The following is a 20,191-nucleotide window of genomic DNA, read 5'->3' as shown; positions in this document are numbered from 1 at the left end:
ATTGGATTTGGCCAATGGATGTGAAAAATACAAGGCCTCTGTATACATGTGTGAGTGTATCTGTGCTGTCTCATCCACACATCATCGGGGCTGGCGGCAGCACCGTCGTGTCACACCCACTTGGTTGCTGCAACCTGCCCACTGTAACTTCACTTTAATCTGCATCGGCACATTGAAGCAGTGTGTTTGAATTATTTATCTAAATTTTCTTATGCTAACATAATGCCTCGTGCAGCAGATTAACTTCAAGTGACATCAGTAGACACATCAGAGTTTCTGCTCCACTCTGGTTTTTCAGTGCATAGTTTAACATACATACTGTCACTTTGCCTGACTTTAAAGAGTCGATTGTCTAATTCAGGTTGCCAACTGTTGTGTATTAAGGGGATCTGTGTGTCACTGTGAACAGGTGTTGTCTCCGTAGCTCATTGTTCTCTCAGGATGTCTTCTCAGGATCATTATAAACCGGCCCACCTTGTTTTAACCAGATTAATTTTAATAGTTGCCGGCTTTACAGACAGTTAGTTTACTTGGTGCTTCATAGAGCTGAAGTGCAGCCAAGCCACAGAGCCAACCACGTAATCATTATCACAATAAGGTGTGTACGGAAGCTCCTTGAGGTATCAAAACCAAAGTCTAGTGTGGCTCCTGTTGAAACACACAGGAACTGAAAGGTGGAAACAAAATCTAGTTTTGTTATCACCTTGCTATTGCCTTGGTATCAGCGCTGCAGATTGCTTGTATGTGACTTGGATTCGTTAACTCTGATTTATGGATTTCATCTCAGGCAGGAATATTTGATGGCGGTAACTTGGGATTTTAGTGTCTTACTCAAGGGCAAAACAAAGCCTACCTTTAGTGTTTGTTTCAGTTGGCTGTAGATAACAAGGCTTTGATTGAAAAGTGCTGACTGAGAGTCTGGGTAATTATCCGACAACCACTGTGGATTTTATAAGTTACACCCGCCCGCTGACGTCTGCCTTTCAGCCTGTGCCCTGTAGAGGGGGAAAAAAAAATCAACCATACCCGTTATTAACCTTCACCAAAACAAACAAAGGCACTGTCTCAGTTTTTTTATTCCTGCATGCGGCCATTTTCTACCTGATCACTTACGTATACAAATGCTTTCATTTACAAAAGGGAAGAAATATTTATTGTATGTATTATTGCAGACTTAGTAGATTAAGTAGAGAGATGGGGGGCTGTTTTAAGGTCTGCAGACCTTTACCATAGACCAACAAAGCATAAACCATACTGGGCTATTAAGTTTACATTTAGTGTAGTCTGACTGTCAGAGGCTGTCACTGGGTCTCTTTCTAAGAGCCTTATTGTCCTGCGCTCATCCACTCAGGAGGGAGAAAAGCTGATTGAAACAAGCAATATATTGAATTCAACAGAACATCTCCTTGGATTTGGCTTTGGATTTTTGTCTTCAGCAACAAAGTTATAGTTGAGGTTGCGGTGGGTGTGATTTTGATAGACCTTGTCATAGTTTCAACTGTTGTATTTAGTTGTTTTTTCTTTCTTTCTTTATTTTTTTACTCCTGCGAAACATTGAAGCAGGTTCATGTTGCTGAGGGGATGCTTCATGAAATTAGAAGCAAACAGATTCATAAACATTTAGAAGAATCAAATAATTATTTCTTACTATCACAGTGTTTTCTCAGTTCCCCTTTATAGCCCCTCTCTCTGTATGAAAACAGATCTTTTCGTGGAGCAGCATTGGCTCATATTTGTTAATGGGGATGCTTTACTCAATCTGTGCAATAACCACAGAGAGAGAAAGACACTGATGCGATTGCGTTAGCTACTGTATGTCTATTGCATTTGACATTTTGTCCTCTGGCTTTATTGAACAACTGTGTCATTGCCTTATGCCAGTAAGGGGTCATGGACAGTGTGAAATTACTGGAAATGGCTCTCCCCTAAAGCACTAATTAGTGAGCTTGGAGGTTTTATAGCTTTCTAGAGGAGCTTTCTGCTTCAAAAATTTTTGGCCTTGTTTACGCGTGTTTACCATGGCAACAGAGTCGCAGCAATTTAATATTTGATTGGGCGTTGGCTAGCAACAAGATGTCCACAGTTTACACATAGAGCAGTGTTTTGTCTAGTAACTCCTTGTCAAAACATGGGATTTAACAAAAAGATGGTCAGCAATGTTCCAGCAGTTTAGTCTCAGATTCGTTGTCGGCTTGAATCGTGAATCATTCCCACGTGTAAAGAACACAACACTTACTGTTCATCATTTCTTGTTATAGTATGTTGAATGCAGCTGAAGATAAGAGCTTTACAGTATCCACAGTACAGTAGTGGTGTTCTTAGAAAGCTCAAAGGGATTACATCACATACTGTAAACACAACAGATAATTTCCTTTTTCAATCCAAACGTTTCTTAAATATGTTGAAGACTTTCTTTTGGACTTAGAAAAACAAGAAAGATAATAGCTTGTAAAGTGTAAGCCAGAGTACAAATACCAATATACCAATAAAACCAGCAACATGTGCATGGCTCAGTACGGGAGAATCTAAATGCAACATGGCGGACTTACCGTATATTCTATTTCCATTATGCTTCTCTTTCCTTCCTTGGCTGCCTTATCGACCTCATGTCAGCCTGTACAGCAGAAGAACAACAGGGAGAAGAGAAGCCCAAGTGAAACCGGGCTACTCTTACTTATTTATGTATCTATTTCTGTATTTATTCATTACCCCCTCTGCTTGCAGGGTTCCCAGTTGCAGGTTGCCTTTCGATCCAACTGTGAGCAGCATGACAATTGTATTTCCACTGCTCACAGGAGTCAGACAAAACATAAAATGTAAACGGAACAGATCTATGTTCCTGCTTTAAACTTTATCTCTCCTAAAGTATAGGTATTTCCTAAATAAACAAGTTATATCTTATTACGCTGTGGTTGCTGAATATTACATATTGCCTGGTAGTATTTGAATGTTGCTTTGTGGCCACCTGTGCAGGTTGGAGTGGGTTGTGTGTCCAGGCTGTTGTCTTGAGAGCAGTGGAGGGTATACGCAGTAAACCTTTGAGCACCAGATGTTACACAGCGACCTGTCTCTCTGTCTCTCTCTCTCTCTCTCCTCTGTCTCTCTTGCTCTCTTGCTCTTTCTCCTCCTGCAATCCTCCACCTTCACATCCCTGCTGTCTGTCTGTCAGCACTTCCCCAGTGGTGGTGTGAGACACGGCGTCAGGGTGCCTGAGCTGCCAGCTTCTTCCAGCTCACACTGTGACCTCCAGCCCAGCCACCTCAGCTCCACGTGCCAATGCCGCAGCGGGCCACTGCTGGGCATTTATACTGAGTTGACTCCCTTTGCCAGAAGAAGAGTCTTTTCATGTTGTTTGGACCATTTTGAATAGTAATGGTGGAGGGGAGTACAGCCTTTCCGAACAACAGAAAGAGCCTTTGGCAAGTGATCTTGCAGATTAATCAGCTTTTATACAAATACTGGTAATTTTTCTGGTGTTTTTATTAAAATTCTTATTGGCATGTATGATTCCAGCTACTGTGAGAATGGAAAAAAACTTTGCAGCATATTGTAATATTGAGTCATAGCAGGAACTATGACCAGTGATATGAAAGGTGTATTTAAAATGCATAGACAAGAAGCACTGAAAGAAAACAGCAGTAGAAATTAGGGTTGGATGTTGCCTGAAATGTGAGTTTTGATTGTCAGAAAGTTTAGAGTATCAAAACTTGGCATTGAATACTTTTTTGGGCTTGTTTTCTTACTCTTGGATCAGATATTTCCTGACCTGAAAGTGAAAAGAAAATACAGTTTACCTAAATTGAATACAATTTAGGTAAACTGGCAATTTAGATATTGTACTGGCACTGATTTAAAAAATGATCAAATGATAGACAGCCCCAGTAGAAATTTAATTACTTTATACAGAGATTGTGATATCATTGTAGTAATGTTGGACACCAGTAGTATCCATAACAGAGTTTGAGCATTAACACATATTAGTTATCCCACTGTCTGGGTCAATGTGTCTGTCCTGTGGCTGGGGATGAACGGGCAGTATTGACCAGTTCGGGGATGAGCTGAGGATGAGATGATTGTCTCCGGTGTGCACCTGGGTGATAAGAAGGCAGCTCATGTCCTTCTTAGCTGTCAGGCCCAGCAGCCACAATATAACCCCACACCATCCTCTCCGAGGCCCTCGTCCTCCCCAGCTATCACTGGCCTTAGGAGCTCCTTAGGGAGCGCTGACTCAGGTGACTGGGTTTTAAACACCATCCCCACCCCCCTTTCCATCTTCCAGGGCTTGAGTATGACCTTGCCTCCACCCACAGAAAGAGAGGAGGGGAGGGGGTTGAGGGAGGGCAGAGGTGGGTGGGGATAGGACTAGGCCCTCATTAGCCCAAGCCGAGGCGGGACAGCTCAGGAAAAGTGCACTAATTACCCCACTAACAATGTCCTTGCCATTCATGGCTTAGAGCGGCCACTTTGCCACAGGATAATAACCCCATCACCTCTCTGAGAAGTTCAGGATAGCATTATCATGATCACTTTAAATGATGGACAGAGGGTGGTGTTATAACGCAGCTAGCTGACTGATGGATTTGGCTGCAGTTTCTCACAGTGGAGTGTGTAACTGCAGTGTGTGTGTGATGTGTGTTTTGCTGGAGCCACTGGGTGACGCAGATACATTATTATATGACTTTAAGCACAATCAAAAAAAAAAAAAACACCCTTCCCTGCATCTCATTTTCTTTTTGAAGAAAACCATTGGGCTCTCAGACACAGATAGCTACTAATTTTAGCAAGTTACACTCTAAAAAAGAAGTCTATCATTAGTCTAAAAAGTTGCAGTCACAGTCCAATCAAGCATCTCCTTGCTTAGCAACCGGTAGGGACTGTTTTGTCTGAGACCGTTTTCTGAGTCATTGGTGCCCTGTGACTGAAAGGTGACTGGTGAAGCCAGCATGGCCAGCATTAGTCCCTCTACGCTCCCCTTCATCTTTTCTGTTAGCGTGTGGAAAACAGCTTGGCGACCGACAGCCTGACATTACAGCGGGAGCCTGTAATCATGGGACTGTAAAAACCCAAATCCAGCAGCCGCAAACAGTGTGGCCTCGTCATAGTGGTGGCAGCTAAGAACCATTCACCGCTCTTGTCCCATAAACTGTGCTTGCCGTGTCATACCAGACCCCCTTCATAGACGATTCTGCTTTCAATAAAGTTGCCAGTTAAGCCCATAAAGGAGATTTCTGCTGACACTAGAGGATGCTGATACTGTCAAACTGACATGCCTAAATGCTGCATGTTTTTGGGCTTATTTTGTGGACAAAGTGACAGTTTACAAGAATTTTCCTGTTCTTCTGGGCTTTGGAACACACTCCCATGTATCATGTATGTCACAGTCATTTAGCAGTAAATGATATGTAGACTGTAGGACTAAAAAAAAAAAAATTCAACCCTTTATCTCTCCTACCACACAAGCTGTTTGCCATTATACTGTGACTACACTTGTACTGCACGGCTGCTATACTCCCCTCAAACGCTAAGCGCCTATTTCCCATCATTATGCTGTTTAATGCGATCAGGATGATAATCAGATTGCAAATGAAATACCTCCATGACACAGTTGTGTGGGTGCACTGGTGTGGGGAGGTTAGATAGGCGGCGGGTGGGGCATTTGGAAGGACAGAGTGGCTCCAACCAGATCTAGGCATAATCTGTAAACCCTCCTCCTTCTCCTCCTTTGGATGCTGAAGGGCAGGACAGGGACTATGAGAGACTCTTGTGAGCGGTTTGTTGTGAAGGACCTTGTGCTGATGTTTAGGCATGACAATAGAAACGAGGACCATTTTTTTCAACTGACAATGTCATATACCACAGATTAATTGTCTTGTCTTAATAGTATTACACTCCTAATAAGTAAGTAAGACCTGTTCAAGGCTCGATTAATTTTATTTTATCTTAAATATTCGTCATCTGTCTTTTCACCTTATTCAATTACCTTATTTCTGTAAAACAGCTGTTGTCGACCACAGTTTAAAAAGAGCCATAATCAGGTTTTAAGCTGCTAAACTACTTACGAGTTGTGAATATGTTCGTTAATACATCTTAGTGTGGAAGATGAGTAGGGATGAGGCCCAAAACTGCTGGTTGCGGTAGTCTGTCAGAGTGCATTACACACCTCAGAGCTAAGAGCCAGTTTACGGGAGAGCCACTTGCTGAGTCTGAGTGGAGGTATGCATTTCAGAGAGGACAGGTCTGTCTGGATGGAGGATTTCTGTGGTAAGTAGCGTGTGAAACTGTGTAAAATTATCACATACTGGTTTAGATTGCGTTGTGGAATTAAGTTTGTTTTTGGGGGCTGCTTTTAAATGAGTTTATCCTCTCTTTCCTCTTTGTGTGTGTGTGTGTGTGTGTGTGTGTGTGTGTGTGTGTGTGTGTGTGTGTGTGTGTTACAGTCGTGACAGTGACCTCTCTACAATCATCTCCAATCTGCACCACACCAGACAGCACGGCATGCCCGAGAGCCAGTCAGCTTCTGACCACAACACCAGTACTGGACACACAGGTAGGACCCACAGTGATGCTGTGTGTGTGTGTTTAAAGGATTGTCAGTATGTGTGTGTGTGTGTGTGTGTGTAGGATGCAAAGTGTAGGATGTCTTTCCCCTTCCTTTTTTCGTTCTGTCTCTTGCTCTCTTTCTTTGCGTCCAAACTGAGAATACATCTGCCTTTTCATCTCCTGTAACATATGTAAACGTTCCATTACCCATTTAATTTACCCTAATTTGTGTGATTGGAGGAATTTAACATAAGCTTATTACTCATTCCTGATGGTCGCTCTCAAGTTGATTACTTAATGTTCTTCCCACATTCTCTGTCGCTCTCCAGGATTTTTGTTAAACCCCCTGTTTTAAATTACCTCTGAATAAATAGCTTTGTTTGCCATTAATCCATTTTCATGTGAGCAGAGGAACCATGGTGTGCGTATGCTAAGCTAAGAGCTTTTCTCACAGCTTACAGACAGAACATAGACAACATTTAATCACAGCTATTTGTCAAGTAGCTTGTACAAGGATATTGTGCAGCTGTCAAAGACATATGGTTGTGAAACAGCCACTGTGGATGTCATCATTCGGCAATCAGCTGTACTGCACTGGATGTTCCTGCCACACTGGCATAGTTGTACCTATTTACCTATTCACACATGTGTTTGTGTAGTTTATTGCCTCCCAACAAGGTAAGATTTACTGTAACACTGGCAAAGCTTCACAGCCACCCAAGCAACCTTTTCACTTTATCATATTATTGCACATTAAAAACAACTAAAATAATATTTTTTTTTCTAATGTCTAGGCTAACTTTTGCCTATTGGGGAAATGTATGTCTGAAATGCTGACTATGAAAACGAATCAGCTGTATTGACAACTTGATTATCAAATCCACACTTTTAAACAAATACATTTACATTTACATATTTATTGAAAAGGCTTTTTATCAGTGAAGACCGTACCTTTGCTCCACTGTTGCCCAGGGTTCGACCCTGTCCCTTCTTATCCCATTAGCCAGAGGCACAGCAAGTGGCATAATCAGCCCAGACCCAACACCTCCATACCCTCTCTCTGTGTGCTCATCTCCTGTCTGCCAGATTAATTGTCCATACGGCGCCCGTGATAGAAGGCAGTGTGGGTGGAAGGTGTATGGTATTAGACTGCTCAACAGGCACCCCAGCCAGTTTCTTAGACCCTAGTTTGGGACGGATTTCCGCCAAAATACCAGCCTAATCAGCTGCTAAACTTAATGGAGAAATCAGAGCCCTGAGTAGTTGTCTTAATGGAGAAAGACAAGCGGGAATGGCGGTAGGCGGGGGGTGGTGATGGTGGAGGGACTGAACACAGTGTGGCCTACACCATAGGGGGTCCCGGACCCTAAAATCTGTCCGTTTGAGCATTAAAGGGAGATTTAACAGGCTGCCTAAGCGGCTCGCTCTGTGTCTGTAAACAAGTCCAATCCGATCAGCCACCGGCTCTAATTCTGTCTGCCAGTGAAATTAGACGCACACACATTCACAAACACACAATTACACACAAGTAGCGCATAGTTATACAGATGCTTGCCCACACAAAATCAACACACGTTCAAATTTGCGTCCAAATACATAGGTGGGTGTAATGTCTATGAAGTTTTAGGGCAGTGGATTTTTTGACTTGAAGATGGATGAGATGGTAAATGCAGCTTGGTGTCTATTATATTGTGTTCTGTTCTGCCCATCTACCCTCCTATTTGACTTATCCTCCAAAAGTGTTTAATGTCTACCAATGAACTGTAGAAAGAAAGAATCTGAGAGACATGGAGTAAGGAAAGGGAGGAATTAAAGAACAGAGAGAGGAATGAGAAGAAAAGTCTGCAGCCGAGATGCAGTGATGGAAGAAACATTTGGAAAGAGAGAGACAGAGGAAAGAGAGATGAATGAGTGCGGTGGTGGTATCAGGGGAGGGCAGGCGGCAGCTATGGCGGCGGACGGCTCCGTATGTTTGTGTGTGTGTGGGTCAGGAGGAAAGGGAAGCAGGCTTGCCGGGTCGTCTCAGCGCCGGAGTGGGCCGTTAATTAAATCTGAGGGATAGACAGGAGGGCTGCCTCCCTCCTTCTCCTCTCCATCCCTCCCTTCCTCCATCATTCGCTCTCTCACTCTCCAGCCGCTGGCTATACGGAGGCTCTGTGAGAGGTGGAGGGGAGGGAGGAGGGATGGAGGGGGAGAGGGAGGGGGAGAGCAGGGGCGCCGACGCTGAGAGTCTGGCTGCCTGTGGAGACTGTAAACCGTGGCTCTGCGGTCAGACCGGAGACTCAAACAGGCAGATAAGGTGTTTTTGGACTGCCACACTCTCTCTCCTCTGCTCCCTGCACTCAGACTCCCAGAGGCAGTTACAGCCTGTCGGTGTGTGTGTGGTTGAGGGTTGTAGCAGTGGTTTGGGGCTTGAGCACATTTGTGTGTGTGTGTGTGTGTTTGTATGTATGTGTTTGTGCATGTGCACCTTTTCGTGTGTCGTTTTAAATGCCTGGTTTTAGATGTTTGCTTGCGTGTGAATCTGCAGCCTAGCGTGTTTGTGCAAGACCATTTTTTTCAAAGCGACTGTGAGTGAGGATTGCTTTTAAAGTATTACCAGCCAGTTATTACATGATTAGCATAGAAAGGCAATTCTAAACAAAGGTAAACACTCCAGGATTTCTGATGAGATTAGCTCTGTCATACATAAGCATAAAGGGAAATGTGGGTTGTAAATATTTTAAAACATCACACTGGTTAACACCGATGTAATTAAATGCCATAACAAAATGGCCTCTCAGGATTATAATGCATAAAGACATATATGCGTAAAACGCTCCTGTCAAGAAATCACAGGTGACAAACAATAAATAGTTGTGTAAATATAGAAAATAAATGGTTTCCCCCCCTGCCTCTCAGGGTAAATAAACAGAAGTTTCAATTCAGAAAGTTTTGGGTGATTTTCACATCTGTACCGTTTTTGGTGTTAGTCTTGGTGTTTTTGTTTTGTTTGATTTTGGTTCAGTTTTGTTTTTTTCTTTATTTCATTTCACAAAGGTCAGTTAAAAAAAAAGTGTCAGCTGATAATATAATAATCGAGAAGTGTCAGCTGTACTTTTTCCTTCCTCTTTCATCCTCAAATTTTCATTTGATTTGATATGTTCTTTTTTCTGGTGAAACTAATTCATCCCTGGTGTTTAGAATACTTCATCACTAAGCTACACTTAAGCTGAATCAGATTTCCCTCTCATCACAGTAACATAACATAGAGCTGTTACATTTCTAGTTCTGATGTAATTTAGCGAAGTGATGAAAATGTTGTGAAAATGTGTTACAGTATATGTAGACTGGGTATACAGAAAATTTCAGTTTGAATTCTTTGATGATGATTTTAAAACTTTAATAGCTTTTAATAACCTGTGACATGAGCATTGTTTCGATAAGAATATTAATATGCACATTCTGGCATGAACAGTTGCTTAGCAACAGCCAATGTAAGCGGAAGAAGACAGATGAAGGTTGGGATGACAGACATGGAAAGATCTGACAAAGAAAACATTACATTCAAGAACAGCAGATGACACCAGGTCCTTAAAAAAGAAGGTATATTTTTTTTTATTATTTTCTTATTATTAATTTTATAAGAAAAAATATGTCACTGTGAGGTACTCAGTTATGCTCAGGCCAGAGACACCTGTTTGATAATGCACTGAGAGGTTTATTTTGTGTCCATCGAGGTTCCCGTTTTGATAGACCTGTAAAAGATTTTAGACACAAACTCAGAAGAAAATTGTGTTGTGTTACCTTTTTTATCAGAGAATGATTTAATCCCATTACAATGAAGACAAAGTAATTAGTTATTGACAACTTCAAGTAACTATCATAACAGTGGCTGTCACAGCCCAGGTCTTATTCTAAACAAACCACTCTTACTGCTGATGGAAAACATCATTTCCTCTGCATCACCACCTGTGCACCAGACGATTTTTATGCCTGTGCACTGGCGACAGCTGTAGCCGGAGGCATTATGTTTTTGGATTGTCCATCAGTCTGTCTGTCCCATTTTTGTGAATGCTATATCTCAAGACCGTCTGGAGGGAACAAATGTTCACTTGGATTCAAGGATGAAGTGATTAGAATTTGGTGGTCAAAGGTTAAAGGCCAAGGTCAAAAGTCAAGGGCCTCACAAATCCTTTTTTTGGCCTCAAGAATTCATTTGTTAATTATGACTAAATTTCACACAAATGTCTAATAGGACAAAATGATGAAGTGATGACATTTTATATCCAAAAGGTCAAAGGTCAGCTTCACTGTGACATCGTAATGTTCTGCAAAAACATGGGCCGTTATTCAACGCCATACAGAAGAGCAGATTGTGACAGTATTTCACATTTGGTGAATTGGTGACACTAATCTTGGGTGCCCACCTTGAAACTGTGGTGACTTTACAGATCTTCTTTGTTGCCAGCTTGAAGACGTGTGTGAAGCAGCCACATTTTAGAATTTGTAGCTTCTTTGCAGCAGCATCCGTATTTGAAGCATTGGTTACTCTCATAGCTACAACTTTGTATTATGTCAGAATCAGGTTTATTGGCCAATCATGTGAACACAGACAAAGAATTTGACTCTGCTTTTTGTTTCTCTCAATGAACTTTCACAGTAATACAGCAGACATACAACAGAGCAAGAACAACAAAAGCAGTGCAAGCAAAAGGCATCCAAATAATTAATCGGCAAAATGGAAAAAGCATGTTTTTCACTGGAATTATACATGTCAATATAGTGTTAACTTATGTTTCACCAAAATGTACAATTAATACCTTTAATTAAATTCCTTCAAAGTTTTTGGTATATATATATATATATATATATATATATATATATATATATATATATATATATATATATTTTTTTTTTTTATGAGTCTGGACAGACACAGATGTAAACAGCAACTTGACTGTGGCGGAAGCAAACAACCGCGAGGCGGTAATTCTAGTTACAGGAAGGACTGACTGTACCCGACAGAAGGCATTTAGAACAACAAAAACAAAAGCTTGCATGAGCAGCCTGTAGGTTCAGTTTTTATTGTGTTACATAACTATACTGCATTGCAAAAGGGACATTTATATGACAATGTCAGAGAATTTCACTTTACTTCACTTTACACGTTCTCTTGTTCTTTAGTGTTGTTCTCTTAATTCCTCTCTTCCTTTTGAGAAGACAAGACAAACGGGAGCAGTGTTACTGTGTGTGTACATTTGCACATGTTGGCGCATCCTCCCCTCAGTGGGAGTAGAAGCGCCTCTTTCCCCATCTCCATCGCCCACCCCCATCCTCTCCTCCCTCTCCCAGCTGCATCGGCCCGTAAGCCAATCAATGGCAGGGCTTTCAGGGCCGGCGGAGGCCCCGGCGCACGGAGGGGTGATCAATAAGTTATTAGCACCATTCTGTCAGCTGTAATGTGGAGATTGATCGGGGGGCTGCGGCTGGCGGCTCACCCCACGTCCCCGCCTGTCACCCCTCCCCCTTCTTCGCATAGCCCCCCCTCCTCCCCAGCCTGATAAAGATGACAGATTAACGGAGTAAGAGAGGAATTAAGGAGTCTGGCTGTCTGAGCTGTCACCATGCTCCATGGGATGGAGAGAGGAGAGGAGGAGGACTAAAGTTTGAGGGAGGAGAGGAAATCAGAGAGTTACAGAGAAAGAGGAATGCTCCCCTGCCTCATGGTTCGCCCTGGTGGTGTCACATGAAAGAGAAGTGGTTTAGGTCCTGCTGTTTCCTCTTTTTCTATCTGTCCCTCCATTGTCATCCCTCTTTTCTCTCGGTGGGAGGAACAGCAGATAAGCAGGAGGTTAACTAGCAAGGAGGAACTAAGGCAGAGGCTAGAATGTGATGTGCTTCTTACTAAAAAGTTAGCCTAGACTGTCTGTAAACCAGGAATTGCAAAAACAGAAGGCTATATCATAGCACTGACTGCTATTTGTGCTTAATTATTGCACTCTTTTGACAGTTAAAATCACAGGCTTGAAGATAAAATAAAACTCCTGACTCCATAACCACTAATTCCTCAGCAATATTAACAAGCAGTTGATATGGAAGGGCTCAGGGTAGCAAGCTTGACTCTGGAGCGGTGTTAGTGGGAGTAAAAGGGTTAGCATAGACGCTAGCAGAGCTCAGGGTTTGGCATTAAAAGGGAGCGCCGGTGCTCTAAGAAGCCCCATTTAATTGGCTTTAAAAGCTTTCCGCCCTCAAATCTCTGGCCCTCGGGCACTTGCTCAGGAGACAGAGTGTCTTGAGTGAGGTCGGCTCAAGAGACGACTCAAGTGTGTGCGTGTTTGATCACAAGAGGCTCTGGGTGTGGGTGTAAGCATGTGTGCACTGCATGTGAGTGTGTGTGTGCTTGGCAGAAGAAGGGGTTTAACTAATGGGGGTTGTCTCTCTCTCCCTCTTTGTTAATATTCTACTAATAGGATAGATGGAGAGCTTTGGTGTTTTGTTGTTTGTTGGTTTGTTTTCTTTGACCAATGAAAGAACATGTTTTACAAATGAGAAGAAAAACAGAATGAGAGATCATACAGGAGATAACAGAAAAAGTAGAAATTATGAAAGGCATTCAGCGTGTCCGTGTATGTGTGTGCACTTGTCCATTAGCACCCCCCCCAGCTCCCACTGTCTCTTTAGGGAGGTATAGGGAGTGGATTTCCTCAGGACCTGAGAGGCAACATCAAACACTGGATCATTAGTGAACCTCCTCCCTCTCCCCCTCTCTCCCTTTCTCATTTGCTCACTCACCCTCTCATCAACACCAGGGCTCCTTCGGCAGCCCAACAAAATCCTCAAGAGTCCTGTCTGAATCCCTGTCTGTCTCTTTCCCCTCCCTGTCTATCTGTGTCTTGTTATAAGAGAAGAAAGGACATAAGTTTGGGTGAGGGGTTAAAGGGTTAAAGGTCAGACTTCACTCCAGCTTCAGTCCTCAGTCCTTCGGTTGATGACTGCCCTCCTGTCGCTACGGTAACCACAATATCAGGAGTAGACGCATGACAGAAATCACCAAATGTTGTTTGCTTGGGTATTGCTACGAAATTATGTTCTTTTTTTTTACCCCCTGTTCATTGTTTCTCCATACTATTTACACATGCTGTGCAAATGATGAAAAATTGCTTTGTTGAAAAAGAGAGACATAGGGAGAGAGGAACCATTCTCCTTGAGGGAGGAAAATAACCCACCCCCCCCAATCCCTAAAAATACGCACAGGGAAGTGAGAGAGAGAAAGAGAGAAAAAAGAGAAAGAGGGGAAGCAGTTGCTGCTGTGGCTTGGCTGTCTGTGTGGAGGAAGAAAAAGAGTGAGAGAAAAAGCAGAGGTGCATGAGATAGAAATAGAGAAAGAAAGAAAAACAGAGAGAGAGAGCAATGACAAACGGCTTTTTCCTTCCTGCCGGCACTGCGTGCGGTGTGCTCTGGATCCCCTCCCTCTCTGATTAGGCCTGTATTGATTTGAGGTGTGTTTGAGGGGGGTGGACGGGAGGCGACGGGGCGGGAAGGAAGAGCAGGATGAGGGGGGAGGAGGAGGAGGAGGCAATAAGGGGTGCTGTAATTGTACACTAGATGCTCCTCTTTGGTGGCAGGGGAGGAGGTGCTGGAGAACAAGGAGGAAAAGGCAGAGGAGGAGGTGGAAGGCAGGGATTGTGTTAATGGGAGGCGAGAGTGAACTCCTGATGGGAGGAAGGTTCATGCCCACAGGAGAGGAGAGAGAAGGAAGCAGAAAAGAAGCTCAGAAGTGCGTTTGTGAGGTGAGGACCGCAACAAGGTTGGGAGTGGGTCACTGGTGTGAGGGTACAAAATCTAAAAATTAACACATGATATAGACAGAACGTAGGCTGAGAGGAATTTCTCAAGCAGCCGACAGGCTCTAATGCACTTTCAGTCAGAAGGTTTTGTGCCAACATCTGGAAAAGGAGAAAAGAAAAGAGAGAGAGGAAGAACAGTGATAACACTTGAGGACAGATTGTTGGAAAGAGACATTGGAGGAGACGCAGAGAGACAGAGCACCCCCTCCCTCCCTCCCTCAACTAGACAAACACACACACACACACACGTGAATGAGCTGGGCAGATCTGTCATCCACGGCGGTGCAGGCCCCCAACAGGCTCATCTCCAGACGCCCGCGGCTTGCTTCACTCGCTCCGTTTCTCTGTTTCTCTCCACCTATCACTTTTTTTCCCTCTTTGGCTCCTTTTCCCTCTCTCTCTCTTCTAACTCTGCATTTCTAAAGCAGCCGCCATGTATACAGGTAGACACAGAGCAGAGCGGCAATATCAAACCTTTACTTTGGTCTTTTTCACTGACGGCTCTTTCTCTCTTTGTGTGTTTACAGATGCCCTTCTAGGCAAGAGAAGAAGCTTCTCTCCCAACAGCAGCAGTGAGTGTCCCTCTGACAGCAAGAAGTCGCGTAGCGTATCCCCCAAAGGTAAGACTGTGCAGTGTATTTGTGCGGTGTGACGTTACAGATGTGCTTGGACATGCATTCTGTGAGTGCGAATGGCTGAAAATATTCGGAGAGAAGACAGCGTGACTGCATGAGTGTTAAAGTGAAAGTGAAAGTGCAGAGGGAGAAATGAGGGAGTATTGATTTACCTGCTGGTGATCAGGGTGTTAGGGTTAGTGTTATGGCAGGAGTATAAACACATATAGACACACACACACATACAGCAACACACAGTCACTTTCCTCAAGCATGTGAAAACACACTTCCATGTCATCTCTCTGTTAACCCATTCCTCTCTCTTACACTGTTGTAGTTGTATATGCGTACACACACTAAGGGGAAACCAGTAAATAGTCAGCACCCAAATTACCAAAACATAATATTTGCTCACTAACCACAAATGGTCTGGAATCATGAGGGTGGTTGTAGTTTTATATGCTGAGTTTTGTCCTTGAGGTTCTGCTGCGGCCCCAATAAGATGGATGTTTTGAGCACCACAGAAGAAGTATTGGTGTAGCTCAAAATATTATGAAATTACAACTTTTCTTTCCATGTACACTGTCTGGATAACTAAGGTCATTCTACAGACCTCTGTTTGAACAGCTTACATTGGGACTTTTTTTTTTTTTTTTTTTTACCTCAGATGTAGTCCCAATGAAAACAGTGATTTGGGTGAACTCACCCTTTAACAGAAAAGCAGAGTATGGATGGCTGTCATGTCTACTTTCCTCTACTGCAAATACTGTTATTTAACATATAAATAATAGAATATATTAGATAATATGCTGTTTAGGTATGAAATGGTCGGTCTTGCTGTTGATTCGCTGCATTCACATTTCAGCATTACCTTTTAATTAGCTCTCCATGATCGACATTGACAAGCCTGGGATTTTTTTGCTGTCTGCATTAGAAACTGCCAAAAGTAGTGCAAAACAACCCTACCTCTAACCTTTCACCCCATGCCACTGTTAGCATGGATACTACTGCACTTTCTGACTTGACAAGGCACACCTTGGCAAGATGATGCCCCTCTGAAGTGCTGGAATCCGGTCGGCATCCTCTATTATTCATATTTCCCTAGTGTGGTGTGAAACCGGGCGCCCTGGTGTGGAGCCGGCATGGCCACCGGGCCTGTCCCTCTGGGCTCCTGAGAAAGACATCCTGACTGATGCATTATACAGCAGGCAAAACCAAGGGCAGCTCACTGCACATCTAGACTCATCTCTATAGACACACGACACACACACACTCTCCAAAGCCACGTGTAAGCCGGACATCAGCAGCACACACATTCATGACTCAAATATCTCTGATCATTTAAAATATTAGTAAAATTATAGTTTTATCATGGTGCATGTAAAAAATAAAAAATAAAATAGGTGAGTGTATTTGTAAAAGTGCATTTAGAGGTCAGATTGAGTTATGTAGAGCTCAGCATGAACCCTGTGTTGACCTTTGCCCTCTGGGTGACCTTTGACTGACAGCCTGCAGCCTCTTCCTCTTTCACCGTGGAGAGAAGCACTCATTCCTGGCCATTATAGCCTTACTTAGACACAACCCAGCTTCTGAATGATGCATGGATTTTTGTGGATGTGTTTTTGTGTCAAGAGTGTATGTGTGTGTGTGTGAGTGTGTGTTTATCTGTGTGCATGTCTGTTTGTGTACTCAGACTTGGCTTCCTTTTAACTCAAATGGGGCTTGTGTGTTTTTATTCTCACTTTGTGTTGTTGTGCCTCTCAGAGTCTTTGTGTTTAGATGCTTGGGTTTTAAAGGAAACAGCCTCTCTGTATGCTTTATATATATTCTTCCTTTGCTGCACATTTGCATAAGGGAGACAGAGACTTGTGTGTGTGTGTGTGTGTGTGTGTGTAAGTGTGTGTCAAACCTGCTGTCCAGAGAAGTGTATTTAAGCCATTTCAAAACACTGCTGATCCTGCGTCTTAACCCTGAGCTCTGTCCACACCCAAATCCTGACTCTGCACCTGTATGTGTGTTCCTGTGGGTGTTACCTATGCGTGTTACATCTTCTTGCCTCCAAGTTTGGCGACAGAAACCATCCCTTAATGACTAATGCAGGTGGAGAAATAGATTGAGAGAGAGAGACTGAGAGGGTAGCGTATGGATGGAGCAGAAGAGATTGGATGCCGCTGTGTAAATGATGTCTGTTTTTCTTTCAGTTGCAAAGTCGGCACCCCCTGCTGTGTTTAGAGAGCGAAAAAACTTTAGACAGGCACAGACTAGTTGCGTGCACACGCAAACACACACACACATACACTCAAGGACCTTGGGTGGATTAGCTGGAGCTTGGCGGTGGAGACAGAGATGCTTGCGTGTTCGCTTCCTCCCCCACCACCTCCACCCCACCTCCGCTCCTCAGCGCCACTCCTGCTCGCCTGCCCGGGGCCAGGCTCAGGTTTCAATAAGATGGAGGGTGGTAAAAATAACCCCTGCTTTTCCTCTGCTTCTCCCTCCTCCTCCCCTCCTCCTCCTCCTCCTCTTTCTCCCTCCTCTAACTCCCTAACCACCTCCCCACATCCCCCACCACCCTCACCTTAGATCATGTTACTATTGACAGAGAGAGAGAGAGAGGAGGGAGGTCAGAGAGAGATTAAGTGTGGAGACTGACAGCTAGATAGATATCATACACCACATCATCTTCACAACACCTTAAACACTCCACAGCAGCACTACACACACACAAATATATACATTCTTTTGGGGGTATTGTGTTGTCTGCATTAGATACAGTCAAAATACAGTATTGCAAAACAATCCTACTTATAACTTTTCACCCGATCCCACTGTCAGCGTGGATACTGCTGCACTTTCTGTCAGAGAAATAGTGAGTTCATGCTAGGGTCAAGCTCAGAGCATTAACAATGCATGCCTGCATGTGTATACCGTCATCCAAAGAGGCTTCCAGTCCATCAGTGCCGACTTCTTAATGAGTGATATGCGTTCAAGCATGTCTTCTGGCTGATATTTGAGGAAGGCTATACATCAGCAAGTCCAGTGATCATCCAAAATGTGCATGTTGGAAGGTGTATATTAATTTCTAATTCTTTGTTCTGAACCTTGACTCTGTTAGATTTCAGTCTTTTCTTTGGGGTAAACTGATGGTATACTTTGCCAGTTTGCTAAACACAAGCGCTCTGTGTTCAGTCTAGTGACGTCCTGTGTTTTTGTGTTTTGAGCTACAAATTTTCTGATTCTGTGACCTCTGGCTGCTATTTGGAGACACAAGTGGTTTGAAGCGGCGTAGTAAATTGGAGTATATGCTTGAGGCAAATTCCTCACAATCATGACTGACTTAGGGATGAATGTGGACTCGGATGAATACACAAAGTAATTATTTAATCATATGCTGAAAAGATAGTTTGGTGTACAGCATGAAGTTAATAGCTTAATAGAGTTTCAGAGCCTGGAATTTCAAGTTCACATTTATCTACTGATGCGTTGGATGCGTATTGACGGTCACTGACTGGGCATAATATAAGTGTCTCCCTCTTCACTTCAGAAAACTCCCAGAGTCCAGTAGTGGAGGCAGGCGGCAGCCACGGCCACATGAGCCCTGAGGAGCAATACAGGCGCATGATGTCAGCGCTCAACGAGCAAGGATCCTATGAGGAGCAGCAGCAACGCCTCTACCAGCTGGCAAGCAGCATGGGTCTGCCCAGCCACGGTCAGTCCACAGGCTCTGTATTTGTGTGTGTGTGTGTCATTGTCCTCACCATCCTCACTGTCATTATATTGTTTTTCAAATATCTGCAGTGCACTCAGATTCATCTTGTTACACCATACATACCTCAGTGCACAGTTGGTTTTTTTTAAAATTCCGAATACTATTTCTTCCTCTACCACTAAGCATTGACTCATGAAAGATCTAGAGGTACTTTTCCTTTAGTTGTTTTTTTTTTCTTTGTTTTGAAGTAACTTGAGAGTTAGTTTGAAGTAACTTGAGATTTACTTCAAACTAAAAGAGTTTCCTTTGGAAGCACTTCACCAGCTTCTATAAAAAAACATCTTTTCCATCACCTGTCACCAAGTCACCGAGATGCCGTGCTACTTTGTAACCTCAGAGTGTAGCACTGTGCTCAGGGTGCCATGTTAAGGTGTGCCACACTGCTGCCATTGTAAAACCCCAGCCATGGCTGACATTTCTATTTGTGGTGCTTGCCCACCCAGTGTCAAAGTGTCACTCAGGGTGATTTCTGACCACCATGGCTCTCCGTTGTTAACAACACCCACAAGCCTTCGCATGCATCAACGCCACGATTGATCCAGAAGCTCTCATTGGCTGCCTGCCAGGGCTCTAAATCTCCCAGTGCTCTGGAAACCACCAGTGTGTCCCAGTTTTTCTCAATTTCTACACACACATAAAATTTACTGGTTTTAGCTTGAGAGAATTGTAGTTTGATAGGGAAAAAAGAAAATGAGAAAACTTGCCTTGTTTGGGTTTTATAAGTTGGCTTTACATTCATTTCACTCTGCCTGCCATTAAATGTTAACCTTTTTCTCATATTTTTGTAAAGAATGTAACATAAAGTCCTACCACTCTTTATGAGCTCTTTTCACAGTAGCATAAATCCAATCGATGCCCTGGCTGAATTGTAGTTTGAGCTACTTTTATTTTTATTTGATTAGTAATGATTTTTAATTGCTGGCTGCAAATCTAGGGGGCGAAGCCTATAAACGCTTTAATTGCCTTTTCCCCGTGTCTTAGAGGAGTTAGAGGCAAGATGCAGTGCATTGTGGGGATTTTATGGCCCAGGGTGCAGTCTGATCGCTGGCTTCCTTTCCCAGAAGCTTTCTGGTATGAGGCAGACGCTCTGGCGCAATACAGACATACTCGCTCCCTTTCTTCACTTCCACATTCCAAATCGTTTGATAGTTTCCACACTGTCCTTTATTCTGCACTTGTGCATTCTTCTTCCAAGCTGCACTTAAAAGCTTTCTATGTGAGGAAGAAAAAGAGGCAGAGGTAAAGAGACACCAGGAATAGGAGTAAAAAAAAAAAAATCTGAGGAGAGAAATGGTCAAAGGAAATGAGGGAGGAACAGAGACGAGGGAAGACTGAATAAATAACTTCTTCCAGAGCAAGGAATCAAGAAAAAAAAAGAAGGCATAGATACAAGTTTACGGTATATTAATGATGCTCAGGTCACACACTTAAATACAACTACC

At 43.2% G+C, this 20,191-nt stretch overlaps 1 protein-coding gene across 4 annotated transcripts in view; it reads left to right on the top strand.

The window, feature by feature from the left end:
• Positions 1 to 20,191, top strand: part of samd11 (sterile alpha motif domain containing 11) — a 63,232-nt gene that overhangs the window by 15,839 nt on the left and 27,202 nt on the right. For all 4 annotated transcript variants that reach the window (XM_041059847.1, XM_041059846.1, XM_041059848.1 and 1 more), the window contains exons 4-6: positions 6,438 to 6,547; positions 14,897 to 14,989; positions 18,525 to 18,689. In XM_041059847.1, the coding sequence (XP_040915781.1) occupies positions 6,438 to 6,547; positions 14,897 to 14,989; positions 18,525 to 18,689 (368 nt within the window). The remainder of the gene's footprint in view (positions 1 to 6,437; positions 6,548 to 14,896; positions 14,990 to 18,524; positions 18,690 to 20,191) is intronic.

The sequence above is a fragment of the Toxotes jaculatrix genome, chromosome 2, assembly GCF_017976425.1.
Source record: "Toxotes jaculatrix isolate fToxJac2 chromosome 2, fToxJac2.pri, whole genome shotgun sequence".
Classification (NCBI taxonomy): Eukaryota; Metazoa; Chordata; class Actinopteri; family Toxotidae; genus Toxotes; species Toxotes jaculatrix.
Note: the sequence above shows the minus strand (reverse complement) of the source record. Positions and strands in the feature narration are given on the sequence as shown.